Source organism: Oryctolagus cuniculus, chromosome 17 (genome assembly GCF_051225735.1).
Source record: "Oryctolagus cuniculus isolate XC-2025 breed Fujian yellow rabbit chromosome 17, ASM5122573v1, whole genome shotgun sequence".
NCBI lineage: Eukaryota > Metazoa > Chordata > Mammalia > Lagomorpha > Leporidae > Oryctolagus > Oryctolagus cuniculus.
Window position 1 is genome coordinate 23396304 of NC_142883.1, and position 26575 is coordinate 23422878.

The 26575-nt window shown below is 63.9% G+C and overlaps 1 protein-coding gene and 1 long non-coding RNA gene across 8 annotated transcripts in view; one reads left to right on the forward strand and one right to left on the reverse strand.

The window, feature by feature from the left end:
- Positions 1 to 19711, reverse strand: MLLT6 (MLLT6, PHD finger containing). Of its 7 annotated transcripts, none has more exons than XM_070060794.2 (20): positions 19147 to 19711; positions 17928 to 18007; positions 17445 to 17499; positions 17131 to 17266; positions 16199 to 16302; positions 15890 to 15983; positions 13673 to 13846; positions 12636 to 12734; positions 10317 to 10533; positions 9356 to 9970; positions 8839 to 9020; positions 8557 to 8665; positions 7521 to 7587; positions 7201 to 7346; positions 6716 to 6913; positions 6545 to 6633; positions 5493 to 5824; positions 5055 to 5145; positions 3739 to 4068; positions 1 to 3211 (listed from the first exon to the last, which is right to left on the reverse strand). In XM_070060794.2, exons 4-20 carry the CDS (start codon positions 17176 to 17178, stop codon positions 3170 to 3172), a joined length of 2937 nt encoding a protein of 978 aa, XP_069916895.1. In that variant the 5' UTR covers positions 17179 to 17266; positions 17445 to 17499; positions 17928 to 18007; positions 19147 to 19711; the 3' UTR covers positions 1 to 3169. The 7 variants fall into 7 exon arrangements, with proteins under 7 accessions (XP_069916895.1, XP_069916894.1, XP_069916892.1 ...); XM_070060793.2 differs by having other exon boundaries at positions 10398 to 10533; positions 17131 to 17240; positions 19147 to 19566; XM_070060791.2 differs by having other exon boundaries at positions 7201 to 7334; positions 17131 to 17240; positions 19147 to 19566.
- Positions 18620 to 26575, forward strand: part of LOC138846104 (uncharacterized) — a 22317-nt gene continuing 14361 nt past the window's right edge. The window contains exon 1 of the long non-coding RNA XR_011383493.2: positions 18620 to 18851. This is a non-coding gene — a long non-coding RNA (uncharacterized LOC138846104). The remainder of the gene's footprint in view (positions 18852 to 26575) is intronic.

The window sequence follows — 26575 nt, forward strand, 5'->3', positions numbered from 1 at the left end:
TTTTTTTTTTTTTTTTTTGTAAAACATTCTTTTATTAAAAGAACAAGTGCTGTTTACGAACTGCCCTTCGTACAAATAACATCCGTTATACAAAGATACAAGATCCGGGTTATGCACAATTCCAGGCTTGGAGGTGGCAGGGGCATTGCCTTTTGGGCTGAGGATATAAAGGAGGTTTTAGAAAGAATGCAAAAGGGCCCCTGGGATTGCAATCTGTGGCTGCCCCTCCCTGCTCCCCTGGGAAGGCTCTGCTACATGGAGACAGGCTGGGATGGCAGGGGTGGACCTGGGGTTCCCGTCTCCAGTCCCACCACCGCAGGCCCAGGTCGGGCTGAAGAAGATGAGCATGAGGGGATGAGTCCCCAGCTCCTCAGTAGATCAAGACCAAGTGGCCGGGAGCTGCCGCCGACCATTTAATCCAGGTCGATGTGGCTGGAGGGAGCCAGGGCTGCTGGGCCCTGTCTTCCTCCCACGTTCCCTCACTCCAAGTGGGAGCCTCTCCCCAGGACTCAACTGGGATAAAGGAGTGGGAGCCAGCTACCTACTCAACTTGGGCCCCCTGCATGCCCAGGTAGCTGCTAGGAGCTGCTTTCAGGACGCCCACCTGCATTTCCAGCCTGGGAAAGGGAGGCACAGGGGCTCGCCCTCCCTCGTCCAGGCCCTTCCTAGGAGGCTGGGGTGGGCACCTGGAGGTGGCAGTAGACCCAAGAACTAAACAAACAAAAAACTGGAAAAAAAAAAAAAGGCAACCCTTAAAGTGTCATGTCTATGGAGAGGATCCGACAGCTCTGCGCTGACAGCGCTACACAAACACGCTCTCACCCTGGGCACAGCCCTGCACTCACACCCGCACACACACACAGGACACAAACGAGCCACATGGAGGCCGGGTCCTGAGGCTGGTCTTGGCGCTGCCACCTGGGAAGCGAGGAGCTGGCTCAAACCACCCCTAAAGCCAAGGCCCCTCCAGCCAGGACACTCATGCGCCAGTCGTGGCCCCTGGCCAGACACGGGCTCCACAGGCACACCACGCCCACCCCCTGCTGAGGGTGATGTGAGCTCCAGTCACGTGGTCTGTTTTCAGACCCCACTTCCGCTCTGCAACCCACATCCTCCCCTTCCCCTAGACAAGAGCTCTAGAAACCTACGTCTCTTCCCACCCCTGGCCAAACTTTTATTTTTTTTTTTCAAAAAAGGGGGCTGAGGCTGGGAGAGGGTGAGATCCTCATAGCCATCTTCCCACGTAGTAGTGTGGGGGGGTGGCAGCAGCCCCGTTCCCAGCTTGGGCCCCTTCTTTGGATTCACCAGACCCCCGCCCCAGCACCCCAGCCTAGGAGACTCGAGGGGCTTGGGAAAGCTGTGCAACAGACTCTTGGAGGTGAGCACCCCAGGAGAGGAGGCTGGGAGCCAGGGCACTCTCTCACTTGGCCCACAGGGGCCAGACTGGACTCACTTCCTGCTGCGCAGGGGTCAGCCTCAGGCAGGACCCCGCTATTTTTTCCAGTGGCTTGGGGGCAGGGAGTCAAAGAGCTTAATCAAGATGATTAAATGCTGAAGTCTCTCCCGTCTTCCTAACTGATCCTTAGCATTAATACAAAGTGAGTATTTCTGAGGTTATCACAGCAGCTTCCCCCCTCCCCAAGCCCTTGCAAGTGCCTAAGAAATTGCTTCTGGCCTCCCCCCTCCATCATCAGCCCCCTTACAAAGTCTTATCAACAGGAATATTAATATTATTCTCAGTATCAGAAAAAAACAGTTGAGCAGCACAGGCAAAAATATATCTGCACTACGTTTCTGTCATTGCCAAAAATATACACCTCTTCTTTTCTTTATTAAAAAAAAAAAAAAGAAAACACAAAGAAAAACAAAACAACCCAAACAGAAACACACACAAGAAAACCCACACATGCAAAGAGATGGACGTGAAGTGAGGGTTGCCCAGTGCAGCTGACCCAGGGACACAGGCTGCCCCCAACCTCCACCCCCAAAAGCCCTTGGCAGGGGTGGTCTGCAGGTGGGAAGTGCCCACTGCAGCTCCTGGGCAATGGCTGGCAGGAGAGGGGACAGCCATCAGGTCAGCTGAAGGGGCTTCCCTGGTGAGTGGAGATGAGGGCCATGACAGGGCGGGAGGCAGGCTGGCTAGCTGTGGGAGGGACACTTTTGCTAAAAGAAGTGGCACTTTACCCCCCCACCCCTCCCCCAATCCCTGGGGCTCCCCTTATGCCAGGGAAGGGCCAAACACCAGCGGGGGGCAGGGGGGCCCTGAGGGGGCCCTGAGACCAAGTGGGTCTGGGGGAGGGAAGGCCGGCTAGTACCCTGATTCGAAGCCCCCAGCCCCCAGTTACTCTCCAATACTGGAGTACTGTTCTGGTTTTCGTTAACCATTCTTGCCCCAGAAAGGGACCAAAGTTGGTGAGGCGGGGAAGGTGCCCCACCCTACATGCCCATGCTGCTTCATCGAACCTTTGCTCCTGTCCCTGCCCTTGGCTGGCCGCCACAGGCCCATGGGAGAGAGACAGACATGCTTGCGCACGCGCATGCACACACACACACACACACACACACTCACACTGAGAGTCAGGCAGCTCCATCTCCCCCCACCCTCCGCACTCCTCAAGCCAATAGTGCAAACAATGGGCGGGGCACCAAAGAAAGGCGGGGCCCTTCCGCACCTACGCCTCCCCATCACCCCTCCTGCCCCTTGCTCAGCCCCTCTCCATCTGTGGGTTTTTACAAGCTCAGCTTGTGACCCCCACGGCAGGAGGGAGGCCCGGAAACAGTCCAAGGGAGCCTGTCTGCCATCTGCCCAGGACTGGGGGAAGCTGCAGGTCAAGTCCGGCCAGCTCAGGCCCTGGGCTAGTCCCCGCTCCGCCCATTCAAGTGCTGACCCATTTTACATGGCAAGTCCACGGCCCACTCTGCTCCCTGGGAGGAGAGCGCCTAGGCAGGCTGGGAGCCTGACCTCCCTCTGAGCCTCTCACAGCGGGGACATGGCAGGGGGGAGGGGCTCCGCTCTCAGCCCCCGGCCAGGAACAGCTCTGGGCCAGGGCTCTCCAGTGTCTGGGTGCTGGCGCCTGCTCCCAGCTGGGACCCCTCAGGCCACGATCTGCTCGCTCCACTTTGGGGGCCAGGGGTGTGTGTGTGTGTGTGTATGTGTCTGAGTGTGGATTTAGCCTTTCTCCTGGTTGGCGGAGGCTCCTTTGTCAGCGGTCTGGAAAGAGAGGAAAGGAGGGTGGAGTGTGGGAGGTGTCTGGCCCTAGTGCTCAGTTAAGAGCTTCCTGGGCTAAGAAGGCTGCTGCAGGGTGCCAAAGGCCAGCCGGCTGGAGTCTCTGGGCTGGGCTCTAGCAGGTGCACGCCCGGGTCAACGAGTCGGGTGGAAAAGCTACCTACCCTGCAAAAGGACACCGAAGCAAACACACAAGGGCCAGCCCAGGCCAGCGCCCTGGGAACAGGGAGGGAGGCCTGTTTTCTAATTGCTAGGGAAGGAAATGGCTTTTTCTAATTGGTCTTCCCAGAGGCCGCTCTTTCCTGATTGGCCCTTGACTGTTGCCCCTTGCACAGAGTGGCTCTCTCTGGGCTCTGGAGGAGGGCGCCATGTGCAATGAGCAGAGGCCCTGGGGTCTGTAGCAAGGCCCACGGGGGACAGGGGAGCTGCTTCCTTTCCCCATCTGATAACCTGATGATCCACTTCTGCCCACTCTAGAAGGGAGACCAGGAAGGCCCCAACCCCTTACTCACCCCTCCTTTGGGGCCACTGCCACTGGTGTCGGCCCCCGACAAGCTGAGGAAGGGGTTGGTCTGGGCCGTGAGCACTGGAGGGCCGCCTGCTGCTGCTACTGCCGCAGCCGCAGCTGCGGCGGCCAGGAGACTTGTGTTGTTGCCAAGGGAGGGAGCCACCAGGGCTCCGGCAGGCAGCAGGCCAGGGGTGCCCGCCGACAGCAGTGGGGTGGAGCTTCCTGCCAACAGGCTGGCCATGGGCAGCTGGGAGCCCCCGGCCATCTGCAGCCGCTGCAGCTCCCGCTTCTGCTGGATCTGCTGGATCATCTGGTATACAACAGTCTGGTGTTCCTGCAAGGGCCAGACTGCGCGTGGGCCCGGGCCTCTGCAATCCTTCCCCTGGTCCCGCCTGCCCTGCTTGGCCCGGCCCCATCCCCATGAAAGTGTGAAGCAAGACACCGGGAGACAGCCGAGGTTCTTGTTCTAACCTCCCAGTTGGTGCCTTAGTCTCCCGATGTGGACAGAAAATGGTGGCCACCCCGTCAGCGTTTGTCAGATGTGGCACAGCTGGCTGAGTACAGGGTGCTGACCATCCCTGGCCCCACCCACTGAACCAGTCCACCAGTTGCTATGGCAACCACAAGTGTCCCTGGGGTGTTACCACCTCAAGGTGAAAAACACTGAAGTTTCATCCCCCCCGCCGTTTCCTTCGATTCACCTAAGTCGCGCATTTTTGTTTTCAATGTGCAAAGCACTCTCAACGTTCCAGAGCCCACAGTGACGTACAGCTTTCTTCAAGCAACCTCCCCCCGTTCCTGGGCCTGCCTGGGCCCTCTCCGTAACCAGCTGCCTTAGTTTCTTGTCTACCTTTCTGAAAAGTGTTTCCTTCTCCTAGTTTTTCAGCTCCCTCAAGACTAATAGGTAAAGATCTATTTCTCCAAAGGGAATCTTGGCAGGATGAGCCAGACCCCAAAGAAACTGCCCTGGGATGGGGGTGGCACCTGCTCAGCCCCTCAGCACGAGACCTTGGGGTCCTGGGGAAGACCTCGGGCCTGGGACCGAAACGCTCTGTAACTGAGAATCCGCCGCCCGCCATGACCTCTCCCCTGAAGTCACCGCAGCATGCCACGCCGCGTGCCCAGGGCACCACAGCAGTCCTTGTCCCCACCCACGCTCCCAGGGGCCCAGCTCCAGTCCAGAGGCTCCATGGCACATGGCAGCCCAGCTGGAGCTTCCTCTCCCTCCCCAGACCCTCAGAGGTCAGCCCTTCCAGGCAGAGCTGGCAAAGGGCAGCAGGGACCCCAAGACAACCAAGGAGGGGTGTGGGGGCCCCTTACCGGGGTCAGCTGCGGAGAGGCCAGGAGCTGCTGCAGCTGCTGCAGCTGCTGCTCTTGCTGCTGCAGGAGGTGTCTCTGCTGCTCCGTGAGACTGGGGGGCAGAGTACAGGGAAGACAGGCACTCGTTCCTCCCCCCCCACTCCAGCTTCTCCCTCGGACCCAGGCAAGGGGAGGGGACGTGAGATCTCAGAGCTCCAAGGGCACCAAGGGAAATGGGAAGACACCTGCTGGGTACAAAAACTGCCCAGCAGGAAAACCCAGAGAGGAAGAGAGGGGCAGGGGAGGGGAGCGGGCTCCTGTCCCTGGACAGCGATGCCTAGGCTTACATATCTAAGGTCTCGGGACTTTTTCCTTTTTGGGGGTTGGGGGGGGTCTGGGGAGAATCCCTCCTGGCGCCAGCCTCCCCCTTTCCTCCCCCAGAGCCGAGCTCTCCCTCACCTGTTGAGACAACCTGGCAGCTGCAGCGTGGGGGCCCCGCCAGCCTGGCTCAAGCCTGCAGGGTTGGGGGCGGCAGCCCCATTCAACCCCCCCAGGAGCCCATTGAGGGGCAGGCCCCCACTGCCCGCCAGTCCCCCCAACAGCCCCTCGGCCATGGGCACAGCCCCCAGCCCCGCTGTCCCAGGTGCCCGGCCCAACCCGTTCTGCGGCTGGGGTGGGAGCGGGGCCAGAGGCAGGGCGGCGGGGCTCTGCTGGAGCAGGGGCAGCGGTGGGGGCGTGCTGTGGAAGGAGAGCGACGAGCTGCTGCGGCTCGGGCAGCCTGAGTGGGGGTCCTGGGGAGGGAGGGGAGGGAGGGGTCAGAAGGCGGAAGGCCCCCGGCCCAGCACCCACCAGCACTCTCACAGAGCACAGCCACCCCCCCGCCTCACCCGCAGGCAACCTGGAGGGTGCAGCCAGGGCAGGGGCCGAGGGCTAAGACGCCAGAGTCCTCACGAGTCCCACCCGTGCAGCGCCACTCCCGGGGCCCCAGCACCCCGTCTCCTGCCGTAATAAGGGACAGTGATGACAGCAGGTGCTGCCCCTTACTCCCAGCGGACAGGTGAAGTAACTCCGCAAACAACAGCCAAACAAGAGCGTGACAGCTGGGAGGAAAGACCCAGGCCAGACCCGCAGCTACGGCGGTACCCGCTCCACACAGCGACTGGGAAGACTAACTAAGCTCGCTGGTGGCAGACGGAGAGCAGGAGCCCAGTTTGTTTGGGTCCAGTTCGAACCACAACGTAATAAGAGCCATTGCTACTCCAACCACCGCCAATTACGCGGCAGCTGCTTAGTGGGAGGCGCTGTAATGAAGCCTTCAGAAAGCCTTCCCAGACAGCTCTGCCCTAACCACCCGGGGACCCACACAGGAGGCCCTGGTCCCTGCCTGGCTCACAGGGAGCAGGGCCGCGCCAGCTTTGCGCACTGGCTGCTGAGCCAGGGTACCGAAGCCACCTGGAGGCCCTCGGGCCGCCTGCCGCCCCCCCCCCCCCGCCCCTCCGCGCGGCGCTCACCTCAGAAGAAGTGGACAGCGAGTGGTCCAGGCCGAGGCTGCTCTTCCCAGGAGGGCTCTTGCTGGTGCTCAAGGAGTCGCTGCTGCCGGCTGCGGGAGGGTGGAAGTCAGCAGCGGAGCCGCCGGGCAGCGGCCCCCGGCCCCCGCGGGCAGCCTGGCCGGGTCCCCTCACCTTGGGGAGGCAGGCCGTAGGGCCCCGGGCCCGGGCCGTTGGCCGTAGGCAGCGCAGCAGGCAGGGCGGGGAAGGGCACGGAGAGCTGCACGTTGAGAATCTGCAGCCGCTCCTTCTTGGCCGTCAGGCTCAGGATCTGCTCCTGCAGCCGCTGGTTTTCCTTCTGCAACGCGTGCAGCGCCTTCAGCATCTCCACGACTGCGAGAGAGGGCGCGGGAGGCTGAGGCCGGGGGGCGGGGCCGGGGCGGGGCCTGGGAGGAGCGCTCGTCCCGGCCCGGCCTGCCCAGGCAGGTGGGCTCGGAGAGGCGGGATCCCGGGGGACCGAGGCCCGAGGCCCGAGGCCAGGCGGGGCGCAGAGGGAGCCAGGCCAGAAGCAAAGCCCAGCAGGGGTTAGAGGTCAGACCCTGCGGACCCCCTCAGCGGTCTGGGGCCTCGGGGAGGGAGGGGAAGTCCGGGCTCCCTAGCCCCGGGCCACCCCTCCTCACTGTTGACGCCGGCTTCCCCGTCTCCCTGCTTCTCCAGCAGCTGCTCCATGTTGGTGGTTCCCGGGGCCGCGGGGTCTAGCTGCACGCCCCCGCAGGGTGCGGACGCCGTCTGGTCGAAGAGTGCGGGGAGGCTGCTGATGGGGGACCTGGGGTCAGAAGGGCAACCGGGCTCAGGCTCACCTCGAGCCCTCAACTCCAGGGCTCTCCGCCCCCGCCCGCAGGGTTCCGGCCCGGCCCCTTCGGTCGCCGCCACGCTCTCCCTCTCCCGGGCGGGTCTTCCTCCTCCCCACCCCCCTCCCATGCCGCCGCCCCTCCCTCACATGGAAGACAGACTCTCCTGGGGGGAGGTCCCCCGACACCGGAAGCTGCAGTCCTCCAGGTCTGGCTCTTGGAAGGAGAAGGGAGGGCGGGGATCAGCGGGGTAGGGTCCCTGCCCGGGAGGGACCCTCCCTCCCCAGGATGCCCCAAACGGACAGACGCGCTGGGAAGCCCCCGCGTCTTGGGGGCAAAGCCCCAGTGGCCTCGGCCCTTTGTCCAGGCAGACAGGCCCCCGCTGCCCGGGGGAGAAACTCCCCAGTTTCTCCCCTGGGAGCCAGATTTACAGAAACGCCAGGTCAGGAGAGCTGTGTGACTTCAGACTGCTAACTAACCTCTCAGAAGTGAGGGTAAGACTTCAAGGTCTTCAGCATGTGGCTGAAGGGGTCAGCGGGCATTCAGCAAGCCCTTAATAATTGCAGCTACTAGACAGACGTTATACACGAACTCCTACCTCACGAGTCGAAACTTGGTTGCGCCCCACAATCCCGATTTCAGTTTGAGAAAATAATCACCCTACTTCTCTGGGTCTTAGATCCGAACCAGCGGCCTGGCTCTAGGCCCCATTCCCTGGCCTGGCAGGCGGTGTCTCCGCACCAATCACCTCTCCGGGGCCGGGGAGACTCTCCAGGGAGAGGGCGGGACCTTGCGGCCGGCCCCCTTAACTCCTAGAACCCTGGACAACAGTTGCCCCGCCGGTGGGACCCTGGTACCGGCGGAGTCCAGCCGCGCTGAAAGGGTGAGAAGGGGCGGCTCCAGTCAGGAGACCCCCATGTGAGCTCTGGTGCTGCCACTTCCGCTCCACTGGCCCGGGCAGCTCATGGGCCCCTCTGCCTTTTTCTTTTGTGGGATGGGCCCTGCTCTGCCCCAGCACTGTGTTGGAAGGTGAAAGTGCTCCCTTGCTGAATGTGAAGATCTGGGGTCTGCAGGGCGGGGGGTGGGGGGGTGGGGGGTGGGGGGGGTGGGGAGCCAGCAAGCCCTCCCATCCTTTCTGGGGCCACAGGCAGGTGACGGGAGTCCTTGGGGCTGAGACTCACATACCTGTGTGGCTGCTCTCGGCTTGGGTGAGAAGGGGGTTAACGGCACCCATCGGGGTTCCGAAGATGTGGGTAGAGGGGAGGCTAAAGGTAGAGCCAGCCAGAGAAAACACCTGAGGGGAGGGGAGAATCCAGCCTGGAGTTACTCTAGGGGCCAGAGCACAGCGGGGTGTCCTGGGGGGATGGGGGGGTGGGGGTGGGGTGTGTGAAGACAGCCCAGAGAGGGCATTCTCAGGCCGTCAGCCCCAGCACCCTGTCCCCCACCTGCCCCTTAGTGAGGCCTTACCTGAGTGGTGGAGATAGAAGCAGAGGAGGAGGGGAGGGCGCTGGTAAATGGGGAGCGGCTGAGGCGGGGGAGGGCTGAGGTCCCTGGGGCTCCCAGCAGGCTGGAGGAGAGCGGGGTGCTGCAGGCGGCCCGCAGCATGCCCCCGCCGTGGGAGATGGGGTCCTTATTACTGGTGTAGATGCCTAGAGGGAGGCAAAGGAAACCCAGTGTTATCTTCCACTCCAGGGAGTGCGCGCCACCAGATCCAGCCACAGATGCACCATCTAGTCCTCCTACTCAGAGATGGCCCTTGTCTACCCCATACACCTGCTTGACAGACGTCCTGCCCAGACCTGGCTTCCGTGTTTCTCAGAGTTCTCCTCCTCAGTCAGTCCTGCTGGCAGCTGACCCCAGCTTCCCCAGGGCCTCGCCAGAGGGAGGCGTCAGGGAGAGCCTTGGGGACATGCCTGCTGTGCCTCTGTCCCCTCCCTGGATTGGCTGAGCCTGCAGATGCCCACTGTCTCCAGGGGCCACTAACCTGCCCCCAGCAGCGGGGACTCCAGGCTTAGGCTGGGCAAGCTTCCAGAAGGGCCAAAGGTGCGGGAGGACAGACCACCCAGGCCGGAGCTGACCAAGGAACCTCCGGAGAAGGGCGAGGCAGCAGTGGCCGTAAAGCCAGCCAGCTGGGCCCCAGGCAGGGAGGGGGTAGCCGGGCCACTGGGGCCTTCCTTGTTCCGGCTGCCCTTGGGACGGCCTGGCCCATGTCGGCTCCTCTTGCTGGCTTTGTGCTTCTTCTCCTTCAGGCCCGCCTCGGGGGTCTCCTCAGCAGGTGCGGGCGTGGCGCTCAGTGCAGGCATTCGCTTGTGGGTGCCTGCTGAGGCCCCAGACCCCAAGACGTGGGGAGACTTATAGTCCCCAGGGGAGGGGGCCCGGGTCCGACCCGAGCTGGAGGTGGTGGTGGAGAAGCGCATAATGGGCCCAAAGCCAGAGAAGACCACCTTCTGCTCAAAGAGGTCAGCCTTGGGGGGCTCAGGGGCTGGGGGCGAGGGAGGGGCTGGAGGGGTGGGGGCTGCGGGCTTGGAGTACTTGTCCTCTTCCGGCTGCTCCAGTTTGGGAAATGCAGAAAAATCAGGGGAGCTCTGCAGGGACGAGACTGTGCACAGAGGGAGAGGGAATTTCAGCTGGACCCCGGGCCCCGGCAGCCCCACTCCCCTGTGCGGACTGCTGCGGCCTGGTTTCCTGTCCCAGCTCTGCTGCGTCCCTGTCCTGGGACAAGGGTCCCCTGCCCCAGCACCTTTCCCGCCTTTCCCAATCAGGGGCTGATTGACAGGAGTGGGGCTGGAGGGCTGGGCCTGAGGGGGAGGGTCGGAGAGGAGTCTCAAGTGGGGGTCCCTCTACTGTAAGCGGGCCTCCGACCAACATGCAAGGGCCCGTGCTCGGACAGCGCAGGGCAGAAGGCTGTCCCTGCTCCCAGCCTCCTCCAGGAGGCCCCCACTCACCTGCAGGCTGGAAGGGCCCCCCAGAGGAGGAGGAAGAGGAGGAGGAGGAAGAGGAGGAGGCGGAGGTAAAACTGCTCACACCTTTCCCACCGCTCAGCTTCTTTCCCTTGTGACTCAGGCTGTGGCTGGAAGACTTTTTCCCCTTCGAGTCCCTGCTGCCCTCCGAGGTCTCCTGAGCGCTGGCCTCGTGGTGGGAGGAGGAAGCCGATGAGGAGACCTGGGCAGGGAGGGCAGGGAGGGCTCAGCCTGGGCTGGACACGGGAGTGAGGCCCTGGGAGCCCTGGACCAGGGAGCTGGGGAGAGCCCGCAAGAGCGCGCTGAACCCAGGGAGCTATGTCCTGTCCCTGAGGCAGGGCAGGCGAGATGGGAGTGGTCCCAGAGCCTGCACTGATGTGCTGCTCAGCTGTCCCTCCCTTCCTAAATAGTTCGGGGCCCCTGAGGTTGGCCCAGTGCTGGGAAGCTGCGCAGAACCAGCCGTGGGTCCCCTGTGCTACCCCTCCCTCCCTGTGTACTGGACGCTGTGGCCGCCTGGCTTCTGCACCCTCTCCAGTGGCCCCATGCTCTTCCTGGACACCAGCCTCACCTGGCTTGCACCATGCCCTCTGCACACGGCCCTGGCCCCTCCTCTCCCTGGGAAACTTTGCTGCTGCCATAAGCCAGCTCCGAAATCCCCTCTACCCCAAAGCCTCCCTAGGTCCTGGGGGCGGGGGTGGCATGAATCACTCTGTCTTATTATTTCTAGTCCCTATTGTGTCCTGCCATGGGCTGTCCCTGCGTGCCAGGCCCCCACTAACTGCTAGGGTAGCGGTGGTGGCAGGATGAGCAGGGCCACAGGGGTTGGCAGGGCAGGTGCTGAGCCCTTGAGCTCATGCCCTGTTGGGTGGCATCTCACCCCCACCCGTGGGGCAAATGGCACACTGAGGAGTCAGCAGGGCAGAATGCTAGCTCCAGGGGGCAGGGGGCAGGCTCCAGGCTCGGTAAGAGGCCAAGGCGCTGAAGGCGGTGGTCGGGAGCCCGAGCATTCCAACCAGATGGCCCCGCATCAGATCTCAGCTCCACCACTGACTGGCTGGGTACTTTTCTGCCAATTACTTAACCTCTCTGTGCCTCAGCTTCTTCCCTTACTAAATGAGGTTAATAAAACACCTGTTTTGTTGGATCATTTTGAGGATTAAGGAATGACTCGCCACATCCCCCTTGCACGCCTGGGTTCTTGAAGGGAGGCTGCTCCCCCACCCAGGTGGAGACCAGGTACTGGGAACTTGTGCTGAATCAGCAAGCCCTAGGAGGGCGCTTTCGGGGACACAAAGAGCCACCCTACACTGCCCCTCCCTGGGCGGAGCCCTGCTCTCTGTCTTCCTCTTTGTTCTTTTCAACAGCTGGAGTTCTGAAGGGAGCCAGATGTGGCTCTGAGAGCAAGGGAGGAGGGGGCTGGGGGGAGGGTGGCCGAAAGGCTGGGGCGGGTAGAGGTGGTGGGCAGAGTGCTGGGCACATCCCAGGGACAGCTCGTCCTGCAGGAACTCCCAATCTTCCCACCTGCCTGCAGGCCCCTGGAAGGGTCAGAGGACACGAATGACAAGCTGGGCCAGGTGAGCCCTGGGAGGCGGGGAGGAGACAGGGTGACTGGGGCAGTTGCCACAGCAACATCACCCTGGAAACCTGATACCTGAGCCTCCTGCTAAGATGCCCAGGGCTCTGCCAACCCCGGGAGGCGGGAGGCGGGTGAGCTGCAGTGCAATGGCACAGGAGGAAGCCTGTCTCCAGGCCCCTGGGGCTCTCCTTTGCCTAGGGCAGGCTGGAGGGAGGGGCAGGGAGGGCTGCTCTGGCTTGGATTAGCAACTCCCTGGCCTAGGGTCGGGCTTGCCTGTTGCTCACCCAGATGTTGCCCATTTCCAGAGACAGGCCTGATGTGCCTGCCCCTGCCAGGGAGGGTGGGGCTCCAGGGAGTGGGGGGATGTTGTCCAGGGCTTCCCCTCAAGGCCACGCTGGCAAGCACCTTCGGCCCTCCAACCTGCATGGCCGGGGCCTGGGCTAGGTGACGGGCTTTGGGCGCTGTCCTGACGCGAGATAGGGGCCTCTGCCTATCTCCGGGGGCCCCAAGAACTTAAGAGGACAGGCCTGAGTGCTGCACCCGACTGTCGCAGGAGCCCTGGCAGCCACCAGGCAGGGGGTACCCCACTGTCACAGCCGGCCATGAGGGGTGCAGGCCCCTTCGGGAAAGAAGGAGTTGGGGGGGCAAGGGGAGATATGGACCTGGAGCCACAGGGCGAGTGTCTGGGGCCCTGGCTTACCCTCCCTCCTGCCCATGGACAGCAGTACCTTGTCAGCAGTGGGGACCACAGGTGGGGTGAGGATGCTGGGGGGTGACTCAGGCCGCTTCTTGTGCTTCTGTTTAAGGCGTTCTTTGTCTTTTCGACTCTGGGGAAGGAGAAGTGGGCAGACATTGGTGCTGGGGGGCTGTCTGAGGGCAGCATGAGGGGTAGGTGTGCAGGCACTCTCTTAGATGGGCCTCAGCGGGAGTCATCACACCCCATGGAGGGCTGGGGGCTCCAGCTGGACGGGAGTGGCCCAGGCAAGTTCTTCTGACTGTCAACTGTGCCCCTCCCGTCCTCACTGCCTGCTAAAATTAGCCTGTCCCGCTATCACGCCAGTGACACGGAGTAGCACAAATGGCAGCATGCACCCGCCAGGGAGTCTGTCTGGGATCGGGAGCCATGCATAGGGACAGGGACACTAGGGTACGTGGCATGAGGGGACACAGGCACTAACTGGGCCAGTACACACGCCTGGACTGTGGACGTGCACAGCTGTGTATCGGGGGCTCTGGGGACACCGTCACGTCCCAGGGAGAACACGGAGGACCACGTGGACACAGGGAAGCCACACCCTCACCTCCCCCTACACCCCCATTTCACTCCCTAGACCCTTCCTGCTCCACAGTGACCTCAGAGGAAAGGCGGGGGCAGGTGCCGGTGCAGGTGTGTAGGGGCGTGGCAGGGAGGTGAGGGTGCTGGTGCGGGTGTGCAGGGGTGTGGGCAGGGAGGTGAGGGTGCTGGTGCGGGTGTGCAGGGGTGTGGGCAGGGAGGTGAGGGTGCTGGTGCGGGTGTGCAGGGGTGTGGGCAGGGAGGTGAGGGTGCTGGTGCGGGTGTGCAGGGGTGTGGGCAGGGAGGTGAGGGTGCTGGTGCGGGTGTGCAGGGGTGTGGGCAGGGAGGTGAGGGTGCTGGTGCGGGTGTGCAGGGGTGTGGGCAGGGAGGTGAGGGTGCTGGTGCAAGTGTGCAGGGGTGTGGGCAGGGAGGTGAGGGTGCTGGTGTGGGTGTGCAGGGGCGTGGGCAGGAGTGGCGTAGGGAGGGCTTCACCTTCTTCTGGCCGCGCTCGTGGTGGCTGGGGTGCTTCTCCTGCTGGGTGGACGGCGAGGCTGACCGGCTCCTCCTGCCAGTGACGAAGCCGCCACCTCCCCCTGTACTGCCGCTGCCGCTGCCTCCGCCTGTACTGCCCGTGCCTCCTCCCCCACTGCTGGGCCGGGATGTCTTCTGGGGGAGAGCAAGGAGAGGAGTTGCCCAACCCTCCTCTCGCTCAGCTCAGGGAAGGTTTCTGAAGGCTAAATGATTCCGATGCCACCCCATCTGCCCCGCCCAGCACCGAGCAGACCTGTGCCTTCGGTGTCGCACTGCTCAGCCAAAGAGCATAAGCCCAGAGCGGCCCCAGCTGGCTCAGCCAGGGTCCAGTCCGTGGCCGAGGCCCAGGGGCGGCCCCCAGCAGGACCCGGGTGGAGGTGGCCTGGGGCCTGCTCTCCCACCGTTCCCACCGTACCCTCCTGGCCTGTCTTGAACACACTGAGCCACAGCCTGTGACCCTCCTTCCCTGGGGCACAGGACTCCCCACATCCCATCCTTCGCTGATACTCCCCCTCTCCTCTCCTGACTCCGGCCCTCCTCTCCACCTGTCCCCAGCGATGCGCTGCCCTTGACCCAGAGAAGGTGAGACAGAAACACCACCACCAACACCCCAAACGAGCCCCCTGCTCCCTCTTGTAGCCAGGGCCTGCCTGCTCCTCGCCTTGACCACCAATGCCCTCCTGGCCTGGGCAGGCAGCCTCGTCCGTCCCGGGCTTGCAGCTGCTCCCTCTAAGGTCGCCAACTACCTCCTGACTGCCAAACCCCAGGGCGAGTTTCAGTTTTGTCTGACCCAATGGCACCCTCCTGCCCTGTGAACACCAAACGTGTTCTCTTGGGCCCACTCTGTCCTCGTGGGCACCCTGGGGATTCCAGCCTCAGACACAACACGCAATGAACTTGGGGCTGCTCCCACCGCCCTGCCTATGGCCTGACATCCTTCCAATGGGATCTTCTCCACAGAGCACCTCCTGCAAATCGAACCGAGCCCCTTACCTGGTCCTAAGTCATCATCAAACCATGAAACCAAGGCGAGCACACACCTTGGGACCCAAACCAGCACACTTCTGAAAATGACAGCGAGGAGCTAACCACATCCGAGCAACAGGCTACGCGGGGACCACGGGGACGTGGGTCAGGACATCTACCCGCCAGCGGAAGCCAGCAGCGCACCACCCACAGCACCCCCACGGCTTCTGGCTTTACCCACTCGCTGTTTAACAGCCAACCCCACAGTCGGGCAGAGTCTACCTAGACACAGCGCAAGCATCGTGCCTCCTCCCTCTGTCCCCCTGCTCGCAGCTGTCTCCCAGCCGCTGGCCTGGGCCTTTCCAATCCGCTTCACAGCGGCTGCCAGGGTAATCTTCCTAGAAAACAAATCTGATCATGTTACCCTCCTGCTCACAACTTCTGTGGCCTGGGGGTGAGGTCCAAGCCGCAGCCTCCCTCCCGGCTTCTGGAACACGCAAGTCTCTCCATGAACTTTGTGACAGCCTCCTCGCCAGCCTCTCCTTGGGCCTCTGAAGCTATGGGCCTGCCTAAGCCTCCTGCCCTGTCCCCACCAAACATGGCACACGCTTTCTCTTCCCAGGACTGCGTCCTCGCCAGCCCCTCTGCACTTGCTCCACAGGCTCTCCAGGAAGCTCTGAAACCGAATGCCTGTTCTGAACCCCATCCACCTGCTGAGAGACAGCTTATGGGGCCTCAGTGCGCCTTCCAGTTCCCGCATCTATACAATGGGAGAGCTACAGCACTGAGTTGAGAGCTCCCGCCAGCAGCACGTTAAGGAAACTCAGGGGAGGCTAGCACCTCTCTCATACACGCTGCCTTAGTTTCTGCCACCTCTTCCTTGAAGCCTTCCAGACTGTCAGGCGGGCAGGGCGGGGGCTGTCTTGTGCTGTGGCCTGCTCCGCTGAGCTGAGTCGCACCTCCGGAGCCAAGCTTTCTTTTTCTTCCCCATTCAGCGGACAGCCAGCCCCCACGGTGCCCCGCCCCAGCAGAGGGGCTCAGCGGACAGCCCCCCACGGTGCCCCGCCCCAGCAGAGGGGCTCAGCGGACAGCCCCCCACGGTGCCCCGCCCCGGCAGAGGGGCTCAGCGGACAGCCCCCACGGTGCCCCGCCCCGGCAGAGGGGCTCAGTGGACAGCCCCCCACGGTGCCCCGCCTCGGCAGAGGGGCTCACCATCTTGCTGAAGTGGTACTTGCAGTAGCCACAGTACTTCACGTTGTCCACCTCCAACACTTCTTCCTCACACAGCAGGCCTGCCATCTGGGCACTGACCAGGAGAGGTGAGCCTGAGGAGGGCGTGGCCACGGGCCAGCCCAGCCACCTGCCTCCGCCCCCAGGGACCCACGTCCAGGTGAGGCCAGGGCCATCCAAGGAAGGCACCGGCGCCACTGCCAGAGAGAGCCGCTAGGGTGAGCCCGCAGGACGGCCACCGGTGGCAAAGCGGGGCAGGGGAGGGGGCCAGGCCGGGCGCAGGGGTCTCACCAGGTGACGTGGAAAGCTTGCCGGCACCCGTGACGGTTACAGGTCATGCAGGCTCCCGAGGCCGCCTTGCTCTCTCGGCCCTGCTCCTCGCAGATGTAGCAGGTCTGCCGGATACAGCTCGGTTGTCCCCTCCTCCGGGCACCTTGTCCTGCTGCCTGAGGAACCCTCAGTCCTCCCCCACAACCCGGCCCTCGCCCCACCATCCTGGGCCAGTGCTGGCCAAGAGAACTTTCTGTAATAGTGGAAAACGTGCACTTTTCAGGACAGCAGGCGCTAGCCACGCGGGCGATGGGTCAGTGCGCCCCAGGGACTCAATTCTAAATTGTACTCAACTTTCAGGAGCTGACAGCTCTACTGGCGAGCCTGGGACCGTGTCTGCCTTGCTCACTGGCAAGCTCACTTCCACCTGTGGACCTCTGCACAGACTGTCCCTTCTGCCCGGGGACAGGGACCCCACTGGCCTCACACCTCCCAGGTCTCGGCCTCAACAATTCTGACCTTGACCGCCTGAATGGACAGCAAGCCAGTGCCGTGTCGGCTCTTCCCTGCACACGTCACAAGTGGCTCTTAGCCTGCTCAGTGAGACTGATGGTCTTCCCATAGAAGACTGTGGGTGCCACTGGGGCGGGGGCAGCACATGCACTGTGACCGCCACAGAACACCGTGTGCCTGGCACCTTTGTGCGCCTAGTAAGCACACAAGAAACCGTCTCCAGGAAATGAACGTGGGGACTGCGAGGGAAGCTGCTTTTTGGCTTGAGTTCCACAAAGCAGGTGTGTCTGTGGACAGAAGCCTGGTTCCGTGGTGGGTACCTGCCCACGCCCGGAGTTCCCGCAAAGTGCTGGTTGGACAGAATCAAGTTACACTGCACGGAGACCCAAGGATGGCTGGCCAGGGCGGAGCCTGGCCTGGGGCCCAGCAGGGGTGCTGACCTTGTTGAAGCGATCATGAGGCACGTACTGTAGCACGATGGGCTCCATGGTGAGCACGTTGGCAAACTGCACTTCGGGGATGTAGAGGGCACACACCACGTGGGCCCAGCCTGGGGCGGTGCAGGGCCAGCCTCAGCTGCGGATGGCGAGCCTGAGACCCCACCCCTTGTGACCACCCCCCACACCGGTGCCAGCCCCCAGGGGAGGAGAGCGGCCTCGACCCCAGCCCTCTCTGCCTTCCCAGACCCTGCGGGGGGTGGGGAGAGGGGTTGTGGGCCTCCACGGCTGAGCCCTGTGGCTCAAGGCGCCCTCACCTCCATTGTCAGTCCTCTTCAACGCCCCGTCCTTGTGTGGGCACAGCTCACACCTCTGCCAATGCAAGGGGGCACAGGAAGTGGGAGATGTGCTGCACGGGACCCTCCCTGCATGCCAGGATCAGAGGGCCCACCACCGCAGTGACGGGTGCAGGTGGGGGAGCAGGACTGGCCGCGGGGTAATAACCATGAAGGCTGAGCGTGGTGGGCACGCGAGGGTCCCCCTGCTTTCCCACGGGCTGGGAACTTTGCATCATCCACAGCTCAAACAAACAAAACCCCGAAGTGTCCCCCCATGGCACACCAGAGGTGGGGCAGAGGGAGGGATGAGCCCAGGAAGATATGGGGCTGGTGGGAGGTGTGCAGGAGACAGGAAGTCCCACCCCAGCCTCAGCCTCAAGAGTCCCTGGGCTTCATCGGACCAGCCAGCTGCTCAGGTGTGCGGGAGGGGGCGGGGAACGGGGAGGGGCAGCTGGGACTCACCACCCTGGCTGCTCTCTCCTGGGATTCACATTTCCTGCAGAACCAGGGTCCCGTTGGCACCTGGACGATGCCATAGCAAGCTGGGGGCGGGAGAGCAGAGTCAGCGGGCAGACAGGGGCTTCTCCCCAGAGTAAGTGGGGAGGGGGGCTGCTCCCCCTCTCTGGGGGTCAGTGCACTGGGCAGCAGCCCCCAGGCAATGCCCAACAGCACAAGGCCAGCCTTCAGCCACACAACCAAGCACTCCACACAGGGCGGGAAGTCTGAGTCCCTGACCTTAAACTTCCAGAAGATCCTCCCCCACACCCTTCGGGACCTGTCTCCCAGCCCCTGCCAGCCCTCAGCACCCGGAACCCAGAAACAACCACAGCAGTCAGACACGTTTTGTTGTTATGGGGTTGGAGTTGGGGGGGGGCATCAATTCTTAAAGGGCCAGTAAGAGACAAGGTGGGGAAGTCGGGGGTCCAAGAGCCCCATCCTCTTGCCACTAGCACAGGTAGGGGTCAGAAGTCCAGGCTCTGGGCAGGTGCAGTGCGCAGAGGGAGCGGAGGAGAGTGGCGGGAAGAGCCCGCAGCCGCCGCAGCAAAGGCTGTCCCGGGAAGGAGGGCCCAGCTGGTGGTGCCAGCCAGGCGGGAGATGCCAGCCTGGCCCTCGGCAAGATTCCTCAAGGAGTTAACTCCCGAACCATGTGCTGCTGCCGGGGGAAGCTCCACACCTCGCTCCTCGCGCGCCGGCCCCCCGCACCACCTCTCCTCCCTGCGCTCTGCCCCCGGGGCTTCCAGGAGTCCTCGCTCCCCCGGGACCCTTCTCCTCCCTCCCCAATTCCGCTCCTCCCAGCCTCCGGAAGCGAGGGGGGATGACCCCCCCTTGACCTCTTCCTCCCGGAGCCCGGACCAAAATAACCGTGCGGGAGGGGACACCTCGCAGGTAAACATTCCCCCGGCGGCCCGGGCAGGGGCGGTGTGGGGCGCGGGACTCCGCGCCCGCCGCTCCCCAGACTCTCCCCAAACTCCCTCAACTTGGGGTGGGGGGCGCGGGACTGGAACAATAGGCAAGAAAACAATGCCGGACCCGGGCCTCCAGGACCCGGCGGGGGGAACCCCCCCACGCCTCCCGCGCCTTCAGGTGGGGTGGGGGAGGGGCGCGCGAGCCCCGGGAGGTCTCGGGAGGGTGCGGCCCGGGGCGCCCCGCGCGCGCCGCCCCCCGCCGGCCGCCCCCGTACCTTGGTGGACGGCCACGCTGCACGCGTGCCCATCGCAGTAGACCAGCGGGTTCTCGGCCCAGCCCCTCTCGTCCGAACATACGCAGCAGCCTCCTACCATCTCCTTCATACTCCCATGAGCTCCCTCCGGGGCTGGGGCGGGGGGCCGGCCGGCGGGGGTCGGGGGTCAGGGGGGGAGGGAGGGAGCGGGGGGCCGCGCGCCTCCTCGCCCCCTCCTCCGCCGCCGCCGCCGCTTCTTTTCTTTGCCTCCTCCTTCCTCCTCCTCGGCGTCCTCCTCCTCCTCCTCCTCCTCGCTCGCTCTGTCTGGCCGCCCCCCCCGCCGTGCTCTCGCCCTCATGCCCCGACGGGCCCCCCCCCCCAACAATGAGACTCGCGCGCCGGGCTCGCCCCCTCCGCGCCGCTGGCCCCGCTACCAGGGCCGCCCGGCCGCCGCGCAGCCCGGGCCCGGCGGGGGAGGCGCCGAGTGGCACATCCCGGCGCCCGCCCGCCCCGCGCCGCCCGCTCACGCGCCGCCCCCCCGGCCCCCCTGCCCGGCCGCGGCAGCCATGGCCGCGCGCCTCCGCTCGCTCGCTCGCTCCCGGCCCGCCCGCCGCCGGGTAAAGTCTTAGGTTCAGGGAACAAAGCCTGGCTTGGTAGGGAGCTTTTCGCCCGTTCGCTCCGCGCGGCTTTTCCTGCTTTCCTTTTCGCTTTTTGGCTCGCGGCGGTGGCCGCCGGGCCCGCTCCCGCCCCCCTGCTCTTCCGTCTCGGGCCGCGGGGTCTGAGATGCTCCAGCCCCTGTCCGCCCCAGGTCTTCTTCCCTGGGTCTGTCCTTAAACCCCAGGGGAAGGGGCGCGAGAATGAACTGGGCTGCGTGGGCCGCTCGCCCCCCGTGTCTGGGGTGGGGGGGCTCCTTCTTCCGGGGCCACTCTGTAGAGCAGACACTCACACACGGCCACACAACAAGTATTTATTTATCGCTGTGGCTTCCTAGTGCCAGGCGCTGAGACAGTGCCGTGAAGCCCCTCCTGCCCTCGCAGGGGGGCTTCCCGTGGAGTTCCCAGGCTCTGGCGCACGCACTGGGGACCGGGACCCTCCGAGCACCAGGGCCCGCCCGGACTCACGCCCCGGCCCCCGGCGACGCGCAGGTTAGAGACCTGTAGCCACGGCGAGGCGCCTGGGACCGGCAGTCACCCTGCGCCCCAGCCACACACACACAGACGTCGCCGCGTCTCACAGCGCCCCAGAGAATTGAGTCTCCGAAATCGGGCCTCGGGGGTGGGGCGGGGAAGAGCCGAGGGGCGTCGGCTCGACGTGGGCCAGGGGGAGGAGGTCGGACCCCCACTCGCTTCCTAAAGGGGACCAGAGGTCACGCACGCCCGCACCCGCTGGAGGGAAGAAGGCGACCCTGGGGGCTTCGGCTCCACTTCAAAGCCCTAGCGGCCGGGAACGCTTCCTGGGGGGAGGGGCAGAGAGCGAGGGGAGGGGGGGCTGGCGTGGGCTGGGGGCGGCCGCCCCCCTCGGCGCGCGGCCCCCCCGGCAGGCCCTTCCGCCGGGCCCGCCTCCTTTTCACCAGCACCTGTTCAACCGGAACATCAAGGGGCCAGGGCCCGCCGCCCCCCACCCGCGCCTCTTTAGTACCTTTCATCCGGGCGGGGGGGGGGCGAATCCCCGCCCAGGAGGGGGGAGGAGCGCGGGGGAGAACTTGTCCTTGACCTGGTCTGTGGCGTCGGGGATTTACTCCCTTAATCCCCGCGAGGCGGGAGACCGGGCAGCTGAGCTCCGGGCTCCAGGCCCTGTTCCCCATCCCCCTTCCCGTCTTGGCCGACCAGGGGAATCCCGGAGGGCTGCCGGGACGAAGAGACCTCGTCTACGCAGGCGGAGCGGCAGAAACCTGTCTGCTCCTGTGCCTGGAGGAGGGGCCGGGGTCCCGGCGAGGATGGCCAGGCGCCCGTAGCTTGGTCAGCTTCGTCAAGTGCGCACGTGAGCAGGACACGGAGGAGAGAGTCTGATTTAGGAGTTTCTAACGAATTACCTTTAGGGCAAAAATCAAACTGCCGGAAAATCAAACGCAAAAATGTCAGCCCTGGCTACGCACCCGTTCCGGAAAACCCGAATATTTGCTCTTGGGACCGACGGCCGCCAAAGCGGCCGCAGTTCCGGGTGTCGCTGGACAGGGGTCCCCCAGGAAGCCCGTAGGTCCCCAGGTCCCAGGGGTGTGCGACCTGGGAGCAGGGTCCGGGAAGCCCTTGTTCGGGGGCACACTCGTGCCCCGTGCGCCCCTAGGCTTGCGGGATGGACAGGCCACGACGCTAGTGCGTCTGGTGTTCGCAGAAGTGTTTCGTTTAATTCGCTCCACGATCCTTTGGGATGGGTGTCCATAGCCCCGTTTTGTGGATGGAGCAGCGGAGGTTCCGACAGATGAAGGGACTCACAGCCCGAGGGTCGCCGCGCCGGGATTCGAACCCGGTGCTTGCACTCCCATGGGGCTCCTCCAGCGCGCGCTGGCCGAGGTCCTGCAAAGGGCCCGGCCGCCCGCACAGGTGCCCCGCTGAGGTCCGAGGACAGCCGGCGGCCCGCGGGCTCGTGGGGTTCGCCGCGGGCACCCAGGCGGAGCTGTGGAGCGCATTCTCCTGCTTCTAGCGTTTGTCCCCCGAGCGCCCGTCCTCCAAAAGCAGCAGGGGCAGGACCTGACCAACAAGTGGATCGAGTCCACCGCGCGCCCCTGGGCGTGACGGAGCCCTGCTGCGGTCCTCGCGGCTGTGGGCGAGCGACTTGGCCACTCGGTGTCCCCTTCTGTACGTGGGACGCGGACGCCCCTCTGCCGAGGGCCGGAGCGAAGCCGAACGAAAGCCCCTTTGTGGAGCGCAGGGGCACACAGTGGGCGTGGGAGCCCTGCCCCACCGAGCGTGCCGGGGCAGCGCGCTCCCGCTCCCGCGTCCCGCGTCCCGCCGCGAAGGGACGAGGGCAGACGCGGCCAAACAGAAAATTATTTCCGCACGCTCGGCCCGCCCCGCCCCGCCCCGCCCCGCCCCGCCAGTCCCCGGAGCCAGAAGGGGATTGTGGGGCCGCCGCCGGAGCCGAGCGGGGCGGAAGCGCGCGTCGCGCTGCTGCTCGGGCCCGACCGCGCCGGCCCCCGCGCCGCGGAGGGACGGTCCCGGGGCCGGGGCGCTGCCGCCGGCGCGTTTCCGCGAAGTCTGGCCGGCCGGTTCCCGGAACCGAGCGGGGGAGGCTGCAGGGTGATGGGGTTTCGCTTCTGGCTGGCCTGGCGCACGGTGTCGCCGGAGCCTGAGGCCGGGGCGGGGCGGGGGGGTGCGACCGTGCTTCTTCGCCCTTGGCCGGGTTCGGAGCAGAGCACCGTGCCCGCGCCCTGGACTTTGCGTTTCGGTTGCATACTTTTTTTTTTTTTTTTCCTCCCGCCAAAGCACAGCTTCTGACCTTGGGCGCGTTCGGAGAGGTTAAGTGAGTTTCCCGAGGCAGCCCAGCCAGTGAGAGGCTTCAGGTGGTCTACCTGGCGCGCGGGGGGTGGGGGGGTCTGGCGTGGCCGGAGGGCGGAGCGCTGAAGTGGGACGCAGCCGGGTTCTGCCCCAACCCTGCCGCTTCCCGGCTCCGATATGAAAGTGGCGGAGTGCGGTCTGGGGCTCCGACCGCAGCCCGCGCCTCGCGGCGGAGCTGAGCCGGCGCCTGTCGAGTGCCCGCACGGGGAAGGGTGGTTTCCCCGCCCAAGGTGATGACTCGGCGGTGGTCTCCGCAGCAGGCCTGGCTGGCTCGCCCGTGGGAGGACAGGTTCTTTCCTAAGGCGGCCGCGGCTGCGAGCTGGATGGAGGCCTGTGTGAAAGAGCTGGGGGGCGGGAGGGGATTCCCCTCGCCGGAGGAGCTGGATGGTCCTGACTGTGGTCGGCAGTGACGGCACTTGGGGGACTTTTGGCTTCTGCAGGAAGAAGACAGCACTCGGTGGCAAACTGCCCCTGTGGGTAGCCGGCCTCAGTCAGGCGATCTGTAGAATGGGGGTCCTCGCTTCCTTCTGCGGCTTGCTAGGGCTTTGGCAAGCCCCCCTCCCTGCCAGCAGGTGCTTTAAGGGGCTCCTTTGACTCCCTTAGGGCACGGTAGTTTCCTTCAGGGAGTTAGGGTGGGTAGGAAGGGAGGAAGTTCGTGGGATGAGGTGGGCATCTGCCCCAGCTTTGCCCGGAGCCCCTAGCCAGCAGGATGTCCTTGGGCAAAGAAGTTTGGCTCTGTGGTGCTGGGTGGGTGACCAGGTCTTGAAAGTCCCCTTGGAGGTAACGCTCTGTGGGTTGCTGACTGCGCTGGGGAAGTTTCCCGGCTGAGGGTGACACCACTGGTACACTCGCCCTGCTCCGTTCCCCTTCTGCGAGTTCCTCAGCTCCGACCTGCAGCCGCCCTGTGATAGCCGCTTGGTTCAGTCCTCCAGCGAAGGCGACATTGACTCACGGGGGCTGAACGTGGGGATAGGCAGGTGACGGAGGGGGATGGGCACACAGAGAACTTCCAGGCCCTGGGGAGATGGCAGTGCTGGGAACCACGGGCAGGAAGGAAGTGACTGCTGATGGGGTTGGGGGGGTAGGCTGTGCAGCAGACAGCGGGCAGAAGAGCATTCTGGGCTGGGGCATGAGGCGGGGACCAGTGTGGTGTGTGTGGTGAAGCTGTGTGTTGTGGTGACCACGTGGGGACAGCACAGAGGCAGGACCTGGGGCAGCTTGCTAAGGAGTGCACCTGGGGACTGGTGAGGGTTGGGAAGTGCATGGGAATCTAGGGGTCAAATGCAGATGCTGATCTGAGTCCCATCCAGCATTTCACGGGCTGCCGTACTGCTGGTCTGCGGGCGCTCACTCGCCCACTCCTCGCGTGGGGTAGGAGACTCACAGAGCCTGTGCCAGGGGTGGGGGCAAGCTGGCAGCAACAGAGGGGACGGAGCAGTGCGCACAGGAGGAGGTTGAGATGAGATTTTTTGCTTTAAAGATTTATTTGAAAGGCAGAGAGAGAGCGAGAGAGGTCCCCCATCCGCTGGTTCACTCCCCAGATGGCCACAATGGCCGGAGCTGAGCTGATCCAAAGCCAGGAGCCAGGAGCTTCTTCTGGGTTTCTCAGGTGGGTGCAGGGGCCCAAGGGGCCCAAAGCTTTATGGCTTTCCCAGGCCATAAGCAGGGAGCTGGATTGGAAGTGGAGCAGCCGGAGCTCGAACCGGTGCCCATATGGGATGCTGGCACTGCAGACGGCGGCTTTACGTGCTACACCACAGCGCCAGCCACAGATGAGATGTTAATAGAACGGGGGAGGGGAGACAGGCATTTGGCCTAGCAGTTAAGATGCCCACATCCCATATCAGTGGGCACCTAGGCAGTGGGCGCCTAGGTTCTCCACGGGACTCCAGCTTCCTGTTGATGCCCACCCTGCGAGGCAGCAGGTGATGGCTCAGCTGCCTGGGTCCCTGCCCCCACGTGAGAGACCTGGATGGGGTTCCAGGCTCCTGGCTTTGGCCTGGCCCAGCCCTGTCTGTCACAGCTTTGAGGGGAGTGAGCCAGGGATGGGAACTCTCTCTGTCCATCTGTCAGACGTCTGTCTCTCTGCCTCTCAAATAAGTGAAAATGCCTTTAAAAAAAAAAAAATGAATGGGATAGGGTCTGCTTGACAAAGCCCCGCTGAGGGGAGGACTCCTGCGTGCCCCGGGGACTTGGCGGGTGGGTCTTCTGTGAGCGGGTGGGGGCGCAGAGCAGCTGGCACAGGCGGCAGGGGCGCCCTTGTGCATATCAGGAGGAGGAAGCAGCACCAGGGTCACACACCACCCAGAGGTCAAGGGAGGGAAGAGTAATGCTGATGACCTCAGCCTGGAAAATTGCAGGCCCTGGCGGGGGCGGAGGCCAAGCACAAGGGCGGAGCACAGCCTGGGAGGTGGGAAGGGGGGAATGGTGCGGACGGCTCTGGCTCTGGGGGACCGCGGCTCCAGAGGCCGGGGGTGGGGTGCAGAAGATGCTCACATGCCGGACACTGAACCACGCATGTAACGTGCTCCTCCCAATAACAGGTTTCTATTCCTGTTCCCATTGTGTAGGGGAGAAACACAGGAAACTCAGGGAGCCCCAAAGAGATGCAGCCAGAGGGTAGGTGCAGAAGCAGGCTCTGCACCCTCCTTTTAACAGGGTGTCCCTGAGGTGGGTCCAGGTGATCTCTATGGGGGCTTTCCTGGGTCCGATTCAGAGCTGGTTCTCTGCCCGCCCACCCCTTCCCTGTCTGTGGCATTGCTGTAACTCATGGCCACATCCTTGGTCAGTCACCATTTGTTGACCCCTGCCATGTGCCAGATAACGAATGGGCAGGCCCCGGGGATGCAGAAAGGAGGAAGACGATTTCGGCTCTGCAGGTGCAGGAGGAGAGAAGAAAGTGCGTGGCCAGCTGACAAGCCACACAGTGCAGAGTGATCGGTGTTACCCTGAGAGGCGGGGCCCTGGACAGGAGCTCCTGAGGGATCTGAGCTGTGACTTGAAGCTGGCCAGAACTTGCTGGATGCCCCTGGCCTGGTCGGCCAGCACGTGCCACGTGTTCAGGAGCAATCAGCGGGCATCACACAGGGCCCGGACTTGACCTTAGGAGACTGGGGTCCGGGGAGGTGCTGAGCACTTGCACGTGTTAGGAAGTTTGCCTTGGTTGGTGTGAGGTGCCAGGCAGAGTGACTTTGGGATTGATGGCAAGTGCTAGAACATAGACTTCGTGGGGCAGTGATTTCTGTGTCATGTTCAAGCATTTGCATCAATGTCTGGTGCATAGTAGGTGCTCAGGAAATACTTGAGTGACTGTTTGAATGTCTCTGGCAGTGAGGAAGACGGGTGGATGCTGGGGTGGAGAGGGGTGCCTAGGGGGTGAAATCGGGAGAAGGGGATAATTGGCAGGGGCGGTCATTGGGTGGGACGAGCCCCAGCTTCTGTCTTACCTGCAGTCCCAAGGAAGGGAGCAGGAGCAGGCTCAGCAAAGCTGATGACTTCGGCATGGGCATTGCTGGGTCTGAGGTTTGGTCCTTGGAGGGGGCCAAGTACATGAGTTGCCTGAAAAATTATAATGTGTGATATTCATGTCTACTTTTTCTGCCATTCCCTTGGTACTCTGAAGAAAAGTATTCTGAGATGGCTTTGAGCACTGTAAACAGTGGGTTACCAGTGGGTTACCGGTTGGTAACAGTGGGTTACCAACTGGAGCCCTGAGGCAGGGGAGGGCCTGCTGGGAGGCTGCAGGTGCAAGCCCAGGCCCAGGGAATACAACGCTTAATAGCACAGTGGGGGGAGCCAAGCACAGGGCACTAGAAGGATACAGAGGAGGAGGAGGCTAGAGGAAGCTCCAGGAAAAAGGGAAGGAGGGGGCCGGCGCCATGGCGCAGTGGGGTAAGCCGCTTGTCTGCAGTGCTGACATCCCATCTGGGTGCAGGATCAACCCCCGTTGCTCCACT